General features: G+C 27.5%; 1 protein-coding gene across 1 annotated transcript in view; it reads right to left on the bottom strand.

Moving 5' to 3' along the window:
* The window catches only part of LOC149063067 (uncharacterized), a 331,333-nt gene that overhangs the window by 116,818 nt on the left and 192,210 nt on the right, over positions 1–22,305 (bottom strand). Inside the window, exon 2 of the mRNA XM_089216321.1 lies at positions 9,236–9,365. Within this exon, the coding sequence (XP_089072447.1) occupies positions 9,236–9,365 (130 nt within the window). The remainder of the gene's footprint in view (positions 1–9,235; positions 9,366–22,305) is intronic.

Here is a 22,305-nt window from a genome sequence, read left to right as displayed (position 1 = left end):
TCACGATAACCAGTCGATTTCTCTTTTTTGTAATCAAATCTGTTACAGTGCTGAACCCTCGCTCGATGAGGTATGAGGAAGGAAAGGCTATTAAAATTTTTTTAACGAGAGTCCACAGTCCAGGATAATTATGAATTATGCATAGATTGAGTAGTGACTGATAGTTATTATATGGATTATCAAGTATGAATTATTTTTAGGTCACACCGACACCATCTACCATCTAGGTCCTAGACCGTCTCCGCTCAGAACCGTTTTTCGTATACAATGATATAATATCATTGGATTCAAATTTAATTCCATTCATCATAGTAACTCACTTGTAACCTACTGTACAGCAGAGCGATAACCACTTTCCCGCTTTTTTTTTAAAATGAATTTCAATATTAGAATTTTATTTTTTGAATAATCCGTTGGTAAGATATAGCCTCTCAAAGTTAGATTTTTTTGGATATACTATTGTATTTTTTATATGTTAAGACCAGTAGCTATTATATTTTGTCCAGGTTAAAAGATAACCATATAGTATAGGTACCTATATAGTAGATGTTTATTTTCATATACTAATACTAACGAAAAGACGTTATGTCCTATATTATTGTTATAATTGTTTATAAGCAGATTACTCTGATTCAATGATTCAAAGATTATTGATTTGTATGATTGACCAAAAATTCATAAGGACAAGATTAACAAACACAAAAAGCTTCTCCTATATCGTATTTCGAATTGGCTATATCTCAAAATCAATTGAATCGAAATTTTTAAATCTATAACAGCATATATTATGTAATATATAATATACTCATTTCTTTTTTAAATATTTTTCTTATAATTGTATAATTATTTCATTGCATAGTCTTAATTTTAAAATATGAGGAAATATTTTTTTTACAACATACCGGGGTGTTGTATGTGCCAACTATCTTAGTGCACACACACACATCATAATAATTAAATAAATTAAATTTTGAAAACAAAGGCAATATCGATTTCATAATAATAGGCCAACGACACAAATTAATTGAGGCAGCACATTTTACCTATAAATACATTTAAGAACATAACCACGGTAGACGAATATAGTACCAGTTTTCTGGTACTATACGTATGATTGTGGTGTTTCTTTAAGACCCGAATTTTTGTGTTACCTATTGTTTTAAATAATAAATATATATTCTAATAGTGTAAATAAATTAATCGTCATTTTTATCGAGTTTACTATCCGAGAGGCAGGTATACGACACTTCAAAGTATAAATAGTAATTATTTATGTTCATAAATTCAAAATATGACTTCAAGATTTAAATCTCAAACCAGTGTCTTTATTTTTATTTTCTGAAGGATTTGTTCATAATACTCGTATATCAATCAGCATGTTATTTAAAATTAAGTTTTTTTAATTATAGCTCAGTACCTACTTTTAAAAATAATTATTAAAATATACTTTGAATTTAAATCAAAGTGTTGATAACTCTGAATTTTATTTGTTTTACTTTGAAATATAATTAATTTTGTATACCTGTTATCACAGTATACTACTAATTATAGGTATTAATTGATAATTGGGAAATACAAACATTAAATAGCATTCAGTTTTTGAAAGGCTTGTGGATCAACTTTATCATATTGGACATTGAAATAGACAATTTAATCATTCATTATTTAGTTTGACTTAAAGTCAACATAACTGAATTAAAATTAAAGATACATTTTTAATTTCACGTCAAGAAAATATGTCATTGTCGTGTTTTAAGTATAAATAGAGGTACCATAAACTATCGTATTATTCTGTACTTTTAATTTGAAAGAAAATCAATATTTCATCTTACTCGTAGCTATAAAAATATGATCAAAAATTATTTGGATAGTTTCGTATAAATATTGTTTAATTCTATGCGGTCAAACTTGTTATTTGTTAAAATATTTATATACTATTATAAAATACACGGATAATTATTAAGTGATTGGTAAGGTAACCTATACTATTATAGTATTATATTATATAATATATACCTAGGTATAGTACAGCGACAGCCGTTGCAGTTCATACAGATAACAATAATTGTGGTATTATTATTTTTGACGACATTTCTATAGGTACCTAAAAAAATATCAAATATTTACCATTTTTATTATTTTATTTGTATAACATTTTTCTTTATCATTTCGAATGCACTATCATGCTGCAATTTCTAGTACATATTTTAATGGCATATTGTTAAATTAAAACCTTTCCGATTAATAAAAGCTGGTGCGTTGGTGTGCGTGCTTGCGCAAACCAATAAATCAGACACGTGGCACTGATGAATAGATTTTCTGGACGATTATTAAAAAATAAAACGCCACCACCGCTGACTGCACACCCTCTCTCGCGTAGGGGTAATGTGTAGTTCCATACAACCGTCGTTTATCACAATATTTATGAGCTTTGGATAGGATATTCGAGATAAACCTATCGTATGACGTCCGAAGCCGGAGACACGCAGTCGACGACGTGAAATTCCATTATTGAATGACAACCAACTAAATTATGTCCGGCCAAAAACCAAAAAACAAATGATAAATACACGATAAATACAGTATAAAAAAAGGAACATATGAAAATCGTCGGGCGAGGTTCTGCAGGTATGTGGTGGCAACAGTATCTATAACATCATCGCACGTTATGCAAAAGATAGGTACGTATTCTTCGATAGAACATTTTCAACATACTACCAAAAACACCAACACTATCTCGATCGACAAGACGAATAACAAAAACCAACAAACACTTTTCCGGCAGCAAACGGCACATAATAATAATAATGTTAATTTATGGTATCATATGTTCATATATAATGACGGTCTCCCACCTCCACTCAATCACTCTCTCTCACACACATGTGTTGTGGTCCGATGAAAAAACTTCAACTTAGATAGTTCTAAGCGATAATAATAATAAAAAAAAAAAAGTTGACAATAATTTTTAAGCATGCGACCACAATAAGACATCAACATATATATATATATATATATATATAGTTGGCGCTGATTTTAGTTTCTGTTTTGTATAATACATCGAAATTGCTTGTAAAATTAACTGTTTTTATATTTTTATCTTTCGGTAACGATATGAAAAATACTTATTACTTGTTTTATGCTTTTCACTAAACAGACGTGTTTCCCAAGTGTATTTTTGATAAAATTAAGTCCACAGAGTGAAAATCCAATTTTTCCAATTACACCTTGTACGTTATTATTTAATTCATTAATTGATTCGACATTCTAAATGCTATATCTGCAAAGTTATAAACTTACAATAAATATATCTAACGTGAATAAACAAAGAATATATTATTTGTTAGTGAAGATCTGTTTGGTTTTCTAAGAAGATGTCATCGTAATTTTAACCTGAGTTTAGGTGTGTTTTTCCGATTTTGTAATGGAAAACTCTTTCGGTTTTATATAGATTATTGCTTAAGATTTTTTTATCTATTAACTTCTTCTTCTTCTATTTTAGTTTCAGTCAATCAAGACCATACCTCTTATATAAACAAACTGCCATCTATCTCTATCTTCTGCTAGATCCCGCTAATGTCTGTTCAGTTGCACTGTTTTAGTATCTTTTTTAACACAGTCTTCCCATATTAAGCGTGGTCTTCCAAGAGGTCGTATCCTTGCTGGATTTTATTCTATTACTTTTTTATCACGGAACTATCGGTTAACTAACCATGGTAACAGATAGAGAAATCTCATGGTAAAGTGCAGTGGCTTGTTTCACATAAAACAAAAGACTTTGAGCGTTATTCTCGATTAAAATTTAATACGCATTGCAAACTAACCGCCAAACATATTCAGCGTTTCAAATATAGTGACATAGTTTGGATTATTGATGATTTATTTTACTGTTGTTTTCCGAAATAATCAAATTATTCCGATGCAAGAGTACCTAATCTAACTGTGGCCTAAGCATGAGATTGATATAATTTAATTTGTCTCTGTATTGTGTACCCAAAATTAATGATTAGATATGAATTTATATTTCATATAAATATCATATTTGTATTTGGTTATTGTCAACGTTTGTATTATGATTAGTAAACTTTCTAAAATGACTTGTATATTATAATTGAAATACATTTTTTTTTTTTTTATGGACAGAAATAAAAGTAGTATTTTCGGACATTATGTATAAGAAAATTATTTTGAATAACAAACCATGTTTAACCGTGATTAGAAACTTCCGATAAACTAAATATCCGTGATTAGACAAAAGAATAAAAGATATTTTAGACACGTAAAAACCATATATATTAAAGCTGATAATATATGTGTATATATTATATATGAGAGGTTGTTAGATAAATAAGTTTTTTCCACACTAATGTTATTTAGGACTTGATAGTATTAAACTAACATTTTAATTATTTTTTCGTGGCGAAATTAAAAGTTAGTTTGAAACTGAGATTATTCCACAGATTAAACTTTTAACCACTAAAATCGTTAAATCTTGCATATTAATAAATTTAAGTTTGTAAAGTCGTAATAAAAACAATTAATAATTCATTGTATTAAAACACAAATAAATAAATATACCATTGAATCGTGGATAAAATATTGAATCATTTTAAATATTTGTGGAAAATTCGTATTAACTTACTACTAATTATTTATAATTGTATAAAATGTTGATGAATTCTTTCTATATGAAAAATAATAATAATGGATTAAAATCTAAATTGCTTAGTATTCTAATTTTGCTTTCCTATGAACGAATTGAAAGAAAACTATTTAGCTTATACGATTAAAATAACTTGTTCTCATTTATTTTAAATAATGTAACATGAATGAATATTTTGAATTAAATAAGTATTCTCAAGTTTTTTAAAACTTGAAGATGTTTTCAAAGCTCATATACCTATATATTTTTTCGAGCTATACTGGTAAGTAGATGTATCCCCATTTTTTATTTGTTTTTTGTACAATGCCATTTTGTACACTAATATATTATTGCTTTAAATTTTTAAAAATTCTTTTTTTTATTATTTCAACTGTTTGATTTTGATATAGAATAACTTGGCATTTTATATAAAAATACTCTAAATATGTATTCAGTTTCAGTTATTACATTTTTAAACTACATTAGTCACCGCTTATCGGACTCATGGTTAATTGACTCATTCGCCTATTAGACTCAAAACGGCTGGTCCCGATTCGCACATATTATACTAACACACAGCAAAAAATTCGTCTATTCAACTCACACACCGCGGTTAATAGGGTCATTTGAAAATTAGATAAATATAGAAAATATATACTGCTATGTACTGCAGACGTCCCGCTAAGACTACTAAATACGCATTTGCACGTAGATGTACGTGAGTGTCCCTGCGGCATATGATTTAACCACCGATCACATTGTGTCAAACTTCGATAGCCGGTGCGAGTAGAATATCAAAATAAGAGAAACTCATTGTACGAAATTATCGTGTTGGCAGGAAATCATTTAGATACCTAATTAGGGCATCGGTTTATTGAGATTACGCGTGTGTCAGGAGTAGCAGGATGTGAACAGAACGGCCACACGAGCGTTGGATGCTACGGTATCCAGTGATATGCGCATACGCATTTGCACGATTAGACAATGGACACATACTTTTTCTTATCGATAGGAGAGGAAATGCGGAGGTTAGGACTATATAGGAGAGCCCCGAATAGACCAAAAGCAGACGTGAGCCACCAGTCAGTGCAAGCACCTTCACGCCAGACACCATTCTAAATTAATTAATCATTTGAACTTAGAATATTTTTAATTAAATCATTCGTGTTCAGTAATAGTGTTTTATTCACATCGCAATCAAATAAATTATAATAATTAATCACAAATCAAGTTGTTATACTTATTTCCTTTAATCCATCTACCTCAACACCAGTCGTTCGTCATCCTGTATGCTGGGACGCTACAGTACATACATTGAATAAACGTGTTATAAATAAGTCGGTACCTTTTATCTATTTTATGATTATGAAATTGTCCGAAGAAGGGAAAATCCAATCAACATCAGATGGATTTTTATCAAAAAATTAATTAATTTTATTAATTATGTATGTATTTTATTTATTTGATTTGATTTTTAGTTGCGTATAGCTAGATTTTTATTTTTATACATACTTTGAATCTCAATACATATTTTTAGTCTAGAGAGAAATATGGAACTTGCCGTTGTTAATGATTATAAAAATAGATTTGTTGGTGTTCGCAAATGCGATCAACTTTTAAAGTGGCGCTGCTCTTCTGACAAAAATTGCACTACGTTTATTTTTTCAAATTCAGAAAAAAAATAGTTCTCGACTCAAAAGGTATACATGTCATCCGGCTGACACTCCTAATAAAATATAAAAACAAGTACTCAGAGAAAACTGTAAGCGACCAGCAGAGGAATCAGTTTTCAGTAAACCTATCAAAATTATTCGTACAGAATTACTCCAAACTCCAGAATCATCGGCAATTAGACACCAGAACATTAAATCCATTAGTAAACCAATGTATGAACAACGAAGAAAAAAATTTCCTGTACTTCCAACATCATTAGATAACGCTTTACAACAACTGAGGATTTTAAAAACTGATAAATGTTTCACGTATAAAAATCAACAATTTATCTATGCTTCGGCAGATATAAATTTTATTTGTCTTACAACTGTTCAAAATATTAACTTCTTGACTCAATTTTGTTCAGAGTTATTTTGTGATGGAACATTTGACTATTCACCTAAGTCCACCTGTTTTTACAGCTGTATACAATACATAGTTATAGAAATGGACTTTATTTACCACTAATATATTTTTTTTTTTAAGACAAAACTCTAAATACCTACTTACGTTGATTTATGGAATTATTTTCGACAACTTTGCACAGAAATCAGCGATAAATTATTAAATATAAAAATAATACACCGGGACTTTGAAATTAGTGCACATAAGGCAGTCCTATCTGTTTTCCCGAATTTAAAAATAATGGCTTGCAGATTTCACTTAGGACAATTTTGGTGGAGTAAGGGTTAGTAACAATATTAATGTATACATTTTATAAATTTATTTAATTATTTTATAAACATTTTCTTTTTAGATTCAAAGTGAATCTGGTTTAAGAGAAGCATATATGGATTCAAATGATGAATTTGGAAAGTGGTTGAAGCAATTTTTTGCTTTACCTTTCCTTGCATGTCATGAAGTAAATGAAGCATTCACCGAACTTATAAGTATTTGCCCCAACGATTCTGCAGGATATTATTTGTTCTCAGACTATATTTTGATGAATTACATATTTACATTAAAGATCAATGCTTATTTCCGCCAGAATTGTGGGCAGAAAAGCCTTCAATGAGTCCAAAGTAAAATTAATTTTTTGAAATGAAAATAAAAGTAAATCATTATTTTATTAAAATAGTTACTTATACTTTTATAGAACAACTAATGGTTCTGAAAGCTTATATAACACATATAACGGCCAATTTTATCACCCTCATCTACATATTTATTTAGTTATAAAAGTATTGATGGAATTTCAGTCAGAAACCGAAACTAAAATAACTTTATATTATGTTTCGAAAATATTGAATGCGAAAGAAAAAGAACGTATGGAATTCACCATAGATGCATACAATAAGTATGAAACAAATCAAATTGATATCATCATTTTTTATCACAAGTTGGTCCTCGATATCAAGAAAAAAAATTGTAATTAACTAGGTACTTATTTAAATTATTATTTATTTTAACTAATTTTACTATTATTATTCAAAATATATTTGACTATTAATTATTATTCGCGATTATTATTCACAATACATTTGTTATACATTTTTAATTAACTAGGTACTTGTTTAAATTATTATTTATCTATTATTTATTTTAACTAATTTGACTATTTTTGTATAATTTATATCTATAACTATTTGAAGGTATTGAAATAACTCATTAAAATTGTTATTTTGAGAATCCAGGTTATTCAATTTAACATGTTTGGAGGATTAAAATGAATACAAGTTAATTTAATTTAATTAATTTACTCTGAAAATAAATGTCAATGAAAGTTGTTGCGACTAGCCATCTAGTTGATTTGAGTTTTATGGTTTGAAGTTATTTTTACTAATTACGTATATTAATATTATTATTATATTATATTATTTTAATACCTTTATATTTTCAATCAATATCATAAACCCGTCAACAATTATGTCAAATAATATAGCCATCTTTTCAGTTTTCACTTAGTGTCTTAGCTCTTATTGTACAGTTATTATTGTGTAGTAGTGCATTTTATATTACTCATTAGTGAATTACCTGCATACATTTTTTTTATAATATCTTATAATCACATGGTAAATTGTTGATATTTCTCTATTTAGAAAACAGTGTTTCCACTAGAGATACAAACTACCAAGTTAGGTAGTGGCTCAGTAGGTTTAGCGTTAGGTTAGGAAACACTAGGAAATTTCCGAGTAAAGTTCAAATCCTCCACAGACACCAATATTTTTTACTTTAAATGTGTAAAACAAAAGTGATTATAACTCCTTAAATAGTTGAGATAACAATATTAATTATGTAGTTATACTGATACTTTTTATGAAGTAAATTAGAACTGAAACTCGAGTTGTATTAACTAACCAGATAGTTGAATTAATATAGAGTGATGTAGTTGTAACGATATTTTTTATGAAATTCATTTAAAATACAACTTTAAATTGTATTAACTAAAATAGATAGGTTAAACCAAGTGACTATTATTAACTACATAGCGTAGTCAAATCAATTCTGTTTCATCCTTAAGCGAAATCTAACGCTCGAATGTGCACGGGATTAACTTATTTGGTGATCAAAACAACTCCACAGTTTTATGTGTGAAGAAATAAATATAAAAATGTCGTAAAAAAATGTAGGATATTCTATTTTAAAAATAATCTCTCTTTGAAAACTTCGTTGTCTATTACTACTGTATTATAGCGATTGAATTCAGTTCCTTCAACATCGACACGGGTGTAGCTGATGAAAATATTTTAAAAACTTTGAACCGACTACCGACATCGGACATAAATACATAATACACGTCGTTTGCAGGTCGGTATTGTGCGTTTTTACTTTAAACATTATTTATCCAACCGCCGATTCGACTATAGCAAGCATAATATATACCTTACGTATAGAAAGAACGATCTGCTTAATTCTATCTGTTAGCGACGACACTCTTACCTGTGGCCAGTTGAGCGTGGTGAAATTGGCATACAGCGTCGGCTTCAAACCATGTAACTCTGTCTTTAAAATGTCGATAGAAAACAGGAAATTCGTTTTTTGGCAATAGCCAAGAACTGCTGATATTCACCTGTAATAAAAGTCAGTTTTGGTTAGTCTGGTAGAAACAAAAAAAATTGCAATATAATAAAATAATATAATATTAGTAGATTGTTTACACATAAAATTAATGACAATATAATATAACTATAATGGGAGGTATCTAATATCTAGGTACGAATAATATATGATTTACAATGAAGAAATAACAATTTTTAGTTCAATTAATCAGATAGACGGTTACCAATCTTAATGACGAAACTAATTTTCTCGACTGGCTAACCGATTACAAATGTGTATAAAAACAATTTAATTATATTAGCCTTACGCGATGACTTTCACTGGCGTTTATAAAGAAATTATAATATAAAGTAAAATTTAAGCACGATTTTAATTGAAAATTAAAATATGTTTAAAACTAATTTCAATATTTTACAGATTATCTTATTTTCACAATTTTTGTTATGTATAGGTAATAGGTATTTACAATTTATGTTACACTGGCAATTTATTTACAAAAATAAACTTTTCGACGAGAATGGATATTACTGTGTTTCTAATGAAATTTTATTCTTAAAATAATTTTCAAAAAAAAAAAATATGCCAGATTTTAGATTATTGATGAATTTAGCACGTGTTTATTTTAAATTTTTTTGCGGAAAAAAATTATTTTAAACAAATGTAACTTATTATAATCGTTTAAATTACCTAGTGTAAGTAACTATCAACATTTAAAAGTTGATAATTACTTACATCATGATCTAAGAATAATATTGAGTAGGTACTTTAAAGTGAGTGTCTTATTTCCTCTAAAACTCATTCAATGGATGTGTATTTACATAAAGTTCTTTTACGATGTTTCATCAATAAGAAATGAACATTAAGACATTTCATGAGACTACAATGATACGGAAATTGGATAGTAGTAGTATAATACACTTTATAATTCCAAGGTATTTAAATAACTGTCAAGCTAACGACGAAATGGGGTTCGTTATTATTAATATCCTACGTACCTATTATAACTATGTAATTGACAGCTTTTTACCATACATTTTATATGAATTACTTAGTTTAGACGCATTAAACGTGGTTATTTATTTCGGAATAAATGTTTTGATGAGAATAAAACGATTATAAAAGATTTAAGGGGAAAAAATACCCTCGTTTTATTATTTTAGTCAAATACTTGGGGATCGTATTTTACCTAAACGATCACATAATATTTTGAGATTTAGAAGAAATAATCTGGTTTTGCAATATACGTTATTTTTCCATACAATTCTGGTTATAAACTAAATTGTTTACTATTTACTCTCTTGCATTTTCTTTTTATAATGTATAATTATCACGCAATATAATGATAAAAAAATTTGACCAAGTAAAAAATACTCATATTTTAATTCCTAGTTTCGCCATTTTAACAAATAAGACAAAAAAGGGGGATGTCTACATTTCCAAACTAAAATGATAATAGTTATTGACATGAAACGAACTTGTGGTCATTATATAATATCAAGATACGTCTCAAGTAAATATTGTGGCGCCAAAGGTCTATCATAATAAGCGAAATGGCTTATGGAGTAAACCTCCAAAACTATATCTATGTATAATAACATTATCTAGATAATAACGCGTTTTACTTGTGCTAATATGATATTATTATTAACAGTAATAATATTATAATACAAACAATATTTTCGTTGTGCATTTCCAGGCCGTGGTGAATAGCGTATTATGGTGGATGGGGCGTAACTTAATTTAAGAGGTTGTGTATATTAAAGACAATTTTTCAGGCCCCACACCCGGAACAGCTGGAACTCATAACGCCCTTAAAAATCATAAAAGTAAGTGGTAAATGGGTATCGCTCTGCTGTACATTAGGAGGTGGGATGGACCTCTGACTAGGGTAGGTTAAATTTGAATGCAATGATGGTATCATTGTATACGAAAAACGATTCTGAACGGAGACGGTTTATCTGTCTAGGATATATTATAGATTATTAAAAAATTTCAAATCTTAGATTTAAAAAGAAATTTTTTATGAATTTCTAGCTTAAAATGATTTGCGAATTTTCGTGATTTTCATGTATGTTGTCAAAATTAAAATTTGAATGCTTGCAAAAAAAAATTGTGGTTATATATTTATTTTTATTTTTCAACTGCTATTGTAAAAATATGAAAGGAGCCTTGTATTAAATTTTCAAATCTTAGATTTAAAAAGAAAAACTTTTATGAATTTCTATCTAAGATAATTTGAACATTGCCGTAATTTTTAAGTATTAAGTCAATAATTATGTATTAACTCCAAATGCTAATAAAAAAAAATTATGCATATGTATTCTCATAATTTTTTTATCACCATAGGAATAACTTATGAGAAACTTTGTATTAAATTTTCAAGTATTTTAATAATCAACATTTTTGAAAATTAAACTGTATATAACATTAACATAAACATTTGGTGAAAATTTCAAGTATTTACTGTGATTAATTTTTGAATTACAACCATATAAAAAAATCGATTTGGTCGAAAACTGGTTTTGCGTAAATATTCCCGTTTTTCTGTCATTTTTTTTTTTGTTTTTCTCGATTTTTTGAAAGCTGTTGGAAAATGTTTACTTTTGACCTTTATAAAGCACCAAGGATATTCACTTTTACATCGGAAACCACCCCCAAAGTTTGAAATTGAAGCATTATTTCGTCTAGTTATGTTGTACACAGACACACAAAAAAAAAACACACATCATTGTTAAATCAATACATTCATCACTTCGTTCAGAATCTAAAATCCTACACCCAAAAAATCTCATATACAAACCTAATTAACTGAAACTTGAATAACATAGGTTTATCCTGGTTAAACTGAAATCCGACTGTGCTTTTATTTTACAAATTTCAAGTGGTCATTTTGCCTATGTCATTTTGTATGAATTTCCGCTGGTAGTTCGATTTTGTACTTAATTAGTTACTTGACGATAATAAATTATTGCTAGGAATAATTCAACAATAAATTGGTGTTAATTATTATTAATAAATGAATATTATTCATTTATTAGTATCGATGCATTTGAAAATTAAGCACTATTCTTTGTTTTATTTCGTACTTACTGCTGCAGATAATGCACAGTAATTTGTTAATTTGTTTATCTGGCTCAAGCTTAAAATTACTTAAAAAGAAATTATAATTTTATCGTTTGATTCTGAATGCATAAATTAACGAAATGCCTTACAATAAAATAAATCCAATGCCAACTACGATATAAGCCTTCCAAAGCTGTAGTACAAATATAGTATTGTTGAGGTACAATATATTAATAAATTGTTTTTGTGAAAACATTTCACATGAAAAACAACCAGCCTATAAATTCTAGATAATAGAAATACATTCATAGTAGAAATATGAAACGCATAACATGATAAGAAAAAAAATTATTTTCCGAACTATACCTAGTGTTTTAGTTATGTTTGTTTGTTATTATTGGCTTATGTTACATGAATTGATCGGTCTTCTGAGATATGAATAGCTAAAATACTATGAAATAATATTAATGGATTAAAAAAAACCCCGTTTTTAATGAGTCGTAAATTACTAAATAACATATCGAATGGGCTGATCTCCAGCATAGAAAAAACAATAATAGCTTTTTCCAAATTAAAAATTTTAATATCTTGCCATCTCCTAACGATTCGATATCGCATTTAAGTATATTTTGTACCTATAGTTGATCCCCCTGATATTAAATTGTGCATCGGACGTTGTCGTAGATTTATTGCAAAACGGAGCATCGAAATTTAATGAGATGTTATTTGACAAATGTCGAATTTAATTCGTCTAGTCTGAGTCTTGTCACACCAAAGAAATATTGTTATTATTATTATTACATAGCCGGCTTAATACATAATTTAAATAGGATATGCCAGAGTACTGTGTTTTAATTACACGCCGTTACCAGTTACCACGTTAATTATTTGAATTCCATTGGAATTATCGTTCTTAATTTGCGCTCAGTTGATCTCATTATGCATACCAATGATTCATATGCGACCATTATTATATTCTTAACCATGTTATTATATCATGAAAGAGCTATGCTTAAAATAACATTTATACGCTTGTACGCGCAAAGTAATAAGAGTTTATATTTTTGTGAATATTTTGAATTTTTTTTTCATTTGGCCTAAAAAACTTAGATATTTCGAGAACGATTTTATATTTTTGGTGTTTTGTCTATTTTTAATTTATACATTTGTCTTGATAAACATTTTTGTAAGCTCTGTCCCTTCGTTTAGATTAAGAAAAGCATGTACATATTTTGTAGTACAACAAACTCAGAGTTAAATGCAATCATATTATTGTACATACGATTTGTTATAACCGTAAACAATAAACATGTAGTATTGTGTAATTTATGGCTGTCCCTTGAGGAATATTAAAAATATTACATAACAATAGTGTTGTATGTTGTAAACACGGCGGGCGTTCCGGGTAGGCAATATCGGTACATTGCTGTTGATAGTCGACGTTACCAAATTATATTATGATAGCCAGATATTCATATTTTTTTAACTAGACACGTACGTTATAGTTAATGTTTTTCTGTGCATAGTTTAGGAAAAATTGTTTTCGTCGTTTCTATTAAACGCAGAGACAATTTTTTTGCCCTTCTTGAGCAAAACACCCTTTTTGGGTTAAAGACGAAAAAGTTTAAAGTTGACATTTTCATTTTTGAATACTTCTTTGTCTTTAGTTATGCCTAACCTAACCTATGGTGTCTGGTAATTATTAAGCTACCGTGGTTATTTCAGAATTTTTGCCTGGTGCTCAAAATAAGTGCTAATAATGCATGTCTATATTATATTCTACCATCCCAGAATGCCGAGACACCATTTCAGAAGACGGTTTTATTGTTTTTTTAACCCTATCTTTCAAGTTATGGTGAGCTTAATTCGATTTATTTTCACGCCCATGCGTAATATTCGAACGTAGGTATTTATCGGGTCGTGAGCATGATACAACCAGAGATTGTCGGTCGAATATGTATAGATTATACATGGTAGATATTATGCGGTATCGGTTTAAATGTAATTTGTGTTACCCACCTCAAAGTTTAACAGGAGAAAAGTTAAATAACTAGAATCTGCTCACCTCTATAATTGAACTTGCGGTCCCTAGTTGTTCATAAACATCCGATTTTAAATTGCTAATACAGTTATACATAATATTATCTATATCTATTACCTAACCTAACCTATATAATACCTATCTAACCTATTTATACCGATCTTCACTTGGATTTTTACATTGAGGATGGAATATTTACTATAAAGGCGTATAATAGGCGCTTGAAATAGCTCTATGGCACATCTATGGCACGTTATAACTAAATTACGCTGTTACACTTTTTTAATGATCCAATCAAATATTCCGTACACACAGTATATAATCGATTATTAGTCGATATAGTAGATTACTAGAATAACACTCTTCATTCTACGGGATATGAAAATTATTTTTAGACTATACGCTAAATTTCCTAAAACAGAGTAAATTGACCTCTTATAAGAATTAAAGGTAACATTATTATCTAGGTTTTCACAAAGGCTTTTTATTATATTTCAATTTTGAAGCGAGTTATGAGTATTTTAAGATATACAAGCAATTCACAGTTTTAAAAATACTCATAAGTTGCTTCAAAATTGAAATCTAATAAAAAGCCTCAGTGAAAATCTAGATAATAATGTTACCTTTAATTCTTATAAGAGGTCAATTTACTCTAAGTTGTAAACTAACGGAGCTAAATTGGAACTGCTGAGCATAAAATTTGCCATGTTACGCACTTGAAAGACGAAGACAACACATGCGGGTATGGCGTCCTCTTATGTATAAGTTATTAAATATAGAGCACTTTTAGGTTTCTAAAAATAATTTTAGAACACCTAATTAACCCGTTGTGTCCATATGTCTATTATAGGTACCAGTTAGTAGTTACAACTGTATATATTCATATTATAGCAATGATTCTATTAAAAGTAAAATCATACTATCCAATATTAAAATAATATCAAAAAATGAGTAACTAATATTGCCTATTATTGAATAATAGGTACGAAGATATATAAGTAATAAAGTAACCAAGTAGAGCGAGCCATCTTAAATTGTCTTATTCATAGTTATAAATTAACTATTTATTTAAAAAAATGTCATCTAATAAAGAATTTGTTTTTCATAAGTCATAATAAAAATAAATAGTTATCCTTATGATTCTATTATTGATAGTCTTCATCTTCATTTCAATGTTTAAAGTGACTTATCCTTTTACTCCATCCTATATGTGCAGGATGAGTTTGATGACGTCTGATTGTCTATGCATATAATATTTATAATATATAATGTGGTTTTTATAAAAAATATCATTAATCATTACAGCACACGCTTCACGGTCAAAAAGACCGGGCTTTTAGAATTTTGTAAATTTGTTCAAAAATACGAAATATTAACCTAACTCAATCCAGATACCTTCTAATTAGGTGATAAACTATAATACTATAGTCTTTAGAATGGTTCAAAGTTCACTACCTATCAATATACGGTCTAAAAGACCGTGTGTGTGCTATAATGTGACATTAATACACAATTTAATTTTATGAAAACTCAAATATGGGTTTTTTTTTAAACTCTCTTATCGCCGATAAGACGTTATTTTCTATCGATAAAACGTAAATGAATATTTTATTTTCATTGTGACTGGCAAGATTGTTACTAGTTGACATTGGTTCGCCATACTGTGTGTAACTACGAGTATAATACACATACAGATAAAACATTGATAAATATAAGTATTATTACATTTTATTTTTACCAGGCAATTATTTGTTTTAGTCTCGCTATATTTTCAATATAGTTGTTTTACATTATATTATTTTTTCATTAGAATGGACAACGATCAAGTTCGTTTACTTATCAAAAATCTTGATAGTGAAAATGCTGAGTTTGATGAAATCGGTGGCTAGGTTTAATTCGTTTACATTATAAATCAATAAAATCATTTGACAATTTTTATGTATTTAAAACCAATAAAATAATAATTATTCAATTTATCGAATTTATCGAATTTTAATTGAAATATTTCAGTACACGGTCAAAAACACCGCGTGCGTGGAACCTCGTGAATATTTATAGTGCGTGTAATCTAGGGTTTTAAATTGTAAGAAATTTGTTAGTTTATACCAAACCTTATATGCTTTTGAATTGCGTATATTGAATTGCAATATGTAATTCTAATATTTCACGTTTTTGAGAATAGTTATGTAGCTCCATGAAGAGTGTTTTTCAGAATAAAACAGGGTTTAATACATAATAGATTACAGAGAACTGTAATAGATACAATTTGATGACAATATTATAATATATTAAACATATTTTATTTATTATTAAAATATATAGGGTTCAAACGTATGACATATGTATTATTTTATATATAATTATATAAATAAACATAATATTAAACATTTTCAAACAGAAAAAAACCACTTAGCATAGCTTATATTTTGCATGTGAGCTTTGTAAATTCTATAAAGAAATATATCTATCATAGACTTCAGTAAACTGATGATATTTTTACTAAATCTTAACTATAAATAGTTTAAGTATCTAAATAATATTTCTATTCCAATTTTTCAATTTTCAATAAAAAAATGTTTGATAAATATATGTTAGATACCAGCAAAACTCAGTTTGTATACTCATCAGCTCTTCTTATATTAATATAATCTTAATATAATTCACTATAAATTAAACTGAAATAAATAAATACAAATATATAGCGTTTTTATATGAATCGTTGTTTAAATATTGACCAAGTACGTCGTGAATTGTAATGCCTCATTGGTAGGTAAATATGGACGTACACGAAGATTGAATTCATTCGGGCTTAAAAAATGTGCGGGTTTGTAACGGTTCAATTGTTACGAATATTTGAATCTGGTAACCAAAGTAAACACCAATCTTTTGAAAACGGTGAACCGTAAGCGTAAAAATATGAACGATTTCACAACGGTCCCTAATCGTTGACATCTTTACAAGGTGAATAATTTGATTATACGGCGACAAATTTCATAAGTATTTCGACGAGATGAAAAGTAGTTATGAGGAGTTCTTTCAAATATTTGCATCGTTAACCATCATTTCAGAGGATTGGCGAGAATCCTTATTATTAATTTATACTAGGGTTTTAAACGTATATAAAAGTCATAAAATACAGTTTTAAGTGCTTAGTATCGCCCGAAACTAATCAGAATGACTAGGAAAATCCAACAAATAAATATAAGATTAAAACTTTAATTGCTCTTATCCGTAAACTGTAATATTGGAAACAATGAATGTCTGTAGAAGTATTCAAAATATTTAAATTAAAATTTACAGTGTATAATATTATGTACATATAGTGATTCGTTATTTCTTCAAGCATGCTCACACTCAATTTCTTCTAAAACAACACAGTAATTCAAAATCTAATTTAAGGACTATTATTCTCAGCATAACAAATTTAACTTCCAAAAAATTAACATTTGAATTTTAAAATAGGTTGGTAAATAAATATTTTCAAAACAAATATCCAATAAATAATTTTCAATAAAAAAGGGGGTTCTGATTATAAAAATAAAGTTTGTATCGGCATATAAACACGCGTTACGTAGTAAAAACAAATTCAAGAACTTTAAATTATTATTTAATACTCAACAATTTAAAAATTTGAAGAATTAGTGTGGAGGAGTACTATAATAATATTATTTAAGCATTCATACAGTTTCACACTTTGTTACTTAATTTATTTAATTTGATTATTACTAAATATTTATAACTAAATATATTAATGCAATATGAATAGTCACTTCATGTTTTATAAACATCTAGTTAAATGAATAATTCCAAGTATCGTGATATTTTAAAATATTTTTTCTATTTTTGGATATTACTCAAATATAAAATATTGTAGGTAAGTTTAATGCTTTATTATGTAATAAAATTGAATATTTTTATTAGTTACTTATTGATGACATACCTATATTTTGAGACAAATTGCGTTTTATTTCATAATAAAAGAATAAATACAGGCCAATGACTCAGTAGTTTATCTTTTGTATACAATTTCAGAATTTGCCTCCCTATGCATAATATAGTACTATTATATTGCAGATTATTATGCTATAGCTGGTTTATTGTATCAAATTGTATATTATACAGGGTGATTCTTTTATCATTGAACACTCATTATTTAAAAAAGTATTTACTTTTTTCAAAATATTTTTTTACATAGTTTCAAGTTGTTAAAAAACCAACGTTTTTATTAAAAAATTATATTTTTAAATATTTTTTATCCTTATCATTTTTTAAGTTTTTACTTTTTTGAATGACAACATAGAGTTTTAATATCGTATTCCAAAGCAGAATTAACCTAACCTATAAGTAAAGCACAATATTAATTACATAACAATCACGCATTGTTATCGCTTCATTTAGAGTTGCAACGTGGCCGGGGGACCTTGTTACGATATTAGTTGTCCAGGAAAGGTTTTCTATTCCTTATGGATAAGTTTTCCGTAGCTGGGGGTTAAAGCACTGTGTATGAGGTATTTTATCAATAATAAGAGACGTTTGATTTATAGATCCATATTAATTATTGTATTAAAAATAGATTTACATTTACTAATGTAGATGGCTGTTAATAAGTGTATTGGTGAGTTCGCTCCTGTTGATGGTGACGGCGAACTAACTGTTGTGTGTAATTTTAATAATAAGTAATTATGTGCATGAGTGTTGAGTGTGTATATTATGTATTAGTCAATCATATAGTGTGTGTTAAGTGTGGGTATAATATTTATATGTATATATATATATAAGGTGTAACGAATGTTACAGTGTTTAAATATTTTGTTATGCAAGCTGGTTTTAAATTTACTAACCCTGCAGTTCCTATGATTAAATTATGCATTTATTTTAAATTATAATTTTGATTTGTAGCGTACACTATTAAAGTGCATGTTTATTAAATTAATTATCTAGATAGGTACTCAATAGAACATCTTTTTAAAAGAATAATTGAAGCGAAGAAAAAGCTTGTTGATTCTTATGTATAAAGACATTATTAACTTGTATACATTGTACATTAACTACCAAATGAATTTGAATAAAAATATGTTATTTCACATACACTGCTGAATTGATAAAATTATTTCGATGTTATATGCTTATTGAAAAGCTTGTATTTTACTAAATATAATTACTCTTCCACGAGCTAGATTCAACGATTTATTTACTTCGAAAATACATATTTACCTACCTACCGTACAGCAATGTCTCAGAGCGTCTTATATTATTGAATGTCACGAGTAACATATTGTCTACCTTTATATAATAATATAGAACCAAGGTATACAAGGTGACGTGGACGTGAACACAATACGAAATTCATATTACAACATATACGCCCACATTCCTGCGCCGTGTATTATCTATAGACGGTGACAGTTATTATTTATCGTTTGAATTATTGTGATTTCGTTTGCTCGTATTTGTAGTTTACGCATAATACTATATAATATATTATGAATTATATATCTGTAAGATATATATCCAATAATATCGCCGAGAATAACCTTATAATATGTGTACACGAAAAAAGTAGAATATTATACATAATTACATCATATCGATGTATTATTATTATTTTTTTTTTGTGTACCAATCATATGCAGTTGAACGGTTGTAATATCGACGTCGAGTATAGATAATATGCATCTGTGCTAGCCAGAGTATTAGAAATAACAGTACACGTGGGGTAGCCAGTGTATAAATATTATATATTTTATAACATAGGTATAGAAAACCACCCCATTGAGAGATTTATAGAAGAGGTACAAGTTTTGAATAAATGGTTTAAATTTTGGTTGTTGGTGTGAGTTGTGGGGATTGTTAACAAGTTTGAGTACACAAAACTTTAAAAGAACATACAAGTTTAGGAAATAATAAAAACAAATGCTAAATAATATTGTGTAAAATCCTCGTTCATTGTAAGGAAATGCTGGTACCCTATTAATAGTTAATAATGATAATAATAACAATTAGTAGGTATCCAGGTACAGTGTGGATTCTAGAACAATCAGTAGTGGATTGAAATACGTGTTAATACTAAAAAAAATTGTTACAGCACGTCATGTAAGAATACTTATGAGTATATTATTATTTCACTAGAGAGGTGGTAAAAAACATAAAAAACATAAAAAACATAAAAAACATAATAAACAAGTGATGTAACAAGTTGAATATTTATTCAATTATAATTTATAAATTATAGTACTACAATGTGTTAGAACTTTGTTACTTTGTTAGTTAGTACCTAATGTTATAAATAAGTAGCACATGACTATATAAGTTATATTACTGTATCACTATATCACTTTATTCTAAAAGGCTGTTAATTTTTAATCACCTAAGATTTTAGTTTCTTGGTTATGATTTATAAATTATAATCTATATAAATACAAAATTATAAACTTAATTTTTAATCATTAAAATTATATAAAAATTCATAAACCTTGGCTAATAATTCCTGAGTTATTCAGGAAAAATATTTTGATAATAATTTCATTGAAATATTTCAAGAAGAGTGAAACTTTCAGTTATGTTTTTTTCAAATTCGCAACCATAGATAAATGTAAATACATTTTTATAAATTTTTTTCAAGATTTAAACAAACGACTTATTATTTGGAAGTTCTATTTTATACACTATTATTAAAAAGACAGCTCTATATTGTTATGTCCGCCTTCAAAATTATGATAAAAAAATGTTCAGTAAAAAATTTCCATCTATGAAAATATTATGCACTTACAAAAAGTTCATGATAAGCAAGATATAACAAAAATTAAAAATTAGTGAACAAACAATAAATACAACAAATTATATCCCGTAATATTATGATCCAGTAAATAATTTTCATTTGTTTGCAAATTTTTATAATTACAGTGAAAACTCTCTATAATGAATCTGAAGGGACCATGTGATTTCTTTCGTTATTGAGAGTTTTCGTAATAAAAAGTAATTAATAGATTTTAAATCAAACCAACTATTAAAAGTTAACTTAATGTTATTTACGTAATATAGAGTTTTTCGTTGTAACGAGTTTCATTGAGTTTTTACTGTAATAAATAAATTTAAATAAATTATAACCATATATTTTTAAATGTTTATACCCACGTCCCACAGGCATAAACGAGAAATCTACGAAGTGTCGTCAATAATCAACGTTACAGTTTTCATCACATTGTGGACAATTTATTGTATTATTAATATATTAAGAAACCCTTTCAGACCCGACTTTTTTAAAATAAAATAAAAAATTCTTTTTTTTCGTCATATTTATATTTATAGCCTTGAAATCAATTTTGCCAAGTTTCGAAATTTCAGCATTTTGTTTTGCGAAGTTTTAAGTCGGTACACTACTTATAGTGTATCTTGGGTCTTCGTGGAGTCAATATTTATTATTTTTTTTTTTTTTAATATTAACAAACAAATTTAGTAAAACAAATCAAATCAAATTTATTTTTAAAACCTTTACAACATATAAAATTATACAGTCTTCTTCTGCGCTTTTTTAAGTTTTAACAATACAAATAGTTCAACAAATCGTAAAATTACAGTATTTTTTTGTAAAATAATAATAATTATAATAACTTTTATCAAATATAACAATAAAAATAGTTCACCAAATCATAAAATTACAGTCTCTTTTGTATAATAATAATAATAATAACCTTTATAAATATTTAATTATATATATATACATTATACATATAGGTATAGAATAATAGGTAACAACATATCTTATTTGTTAACATGAAAATCTTTAAAGCAATTACTTTTTTTGTCGAGACAAAGATGTACATTGCACTTTAAAAAATACACGTGG

The sequence above is a fragment of the Diuraphis noxia genome, unplaced genomic scaffold (genome assembly GCF_037042655.1).
Source record: "Diuraphis noxia isolate RWA-SAM2 unplaced genomic scaffold, SU_Dnox_SAM2 contig0001, whole genome shotgun sequence".
Taxonomy (NCBI): Eukaryota; Metazoa; Arthropoda; class Insecta; order Hemiptera; family Aphididae; genus Diuraphis; species Diuraphis noxia.
The sequence above is the reverse complement of the archived record's forward strand: the minus strand, read 5'-3'. Positions and strand labels throughout refer to the sequence as shown.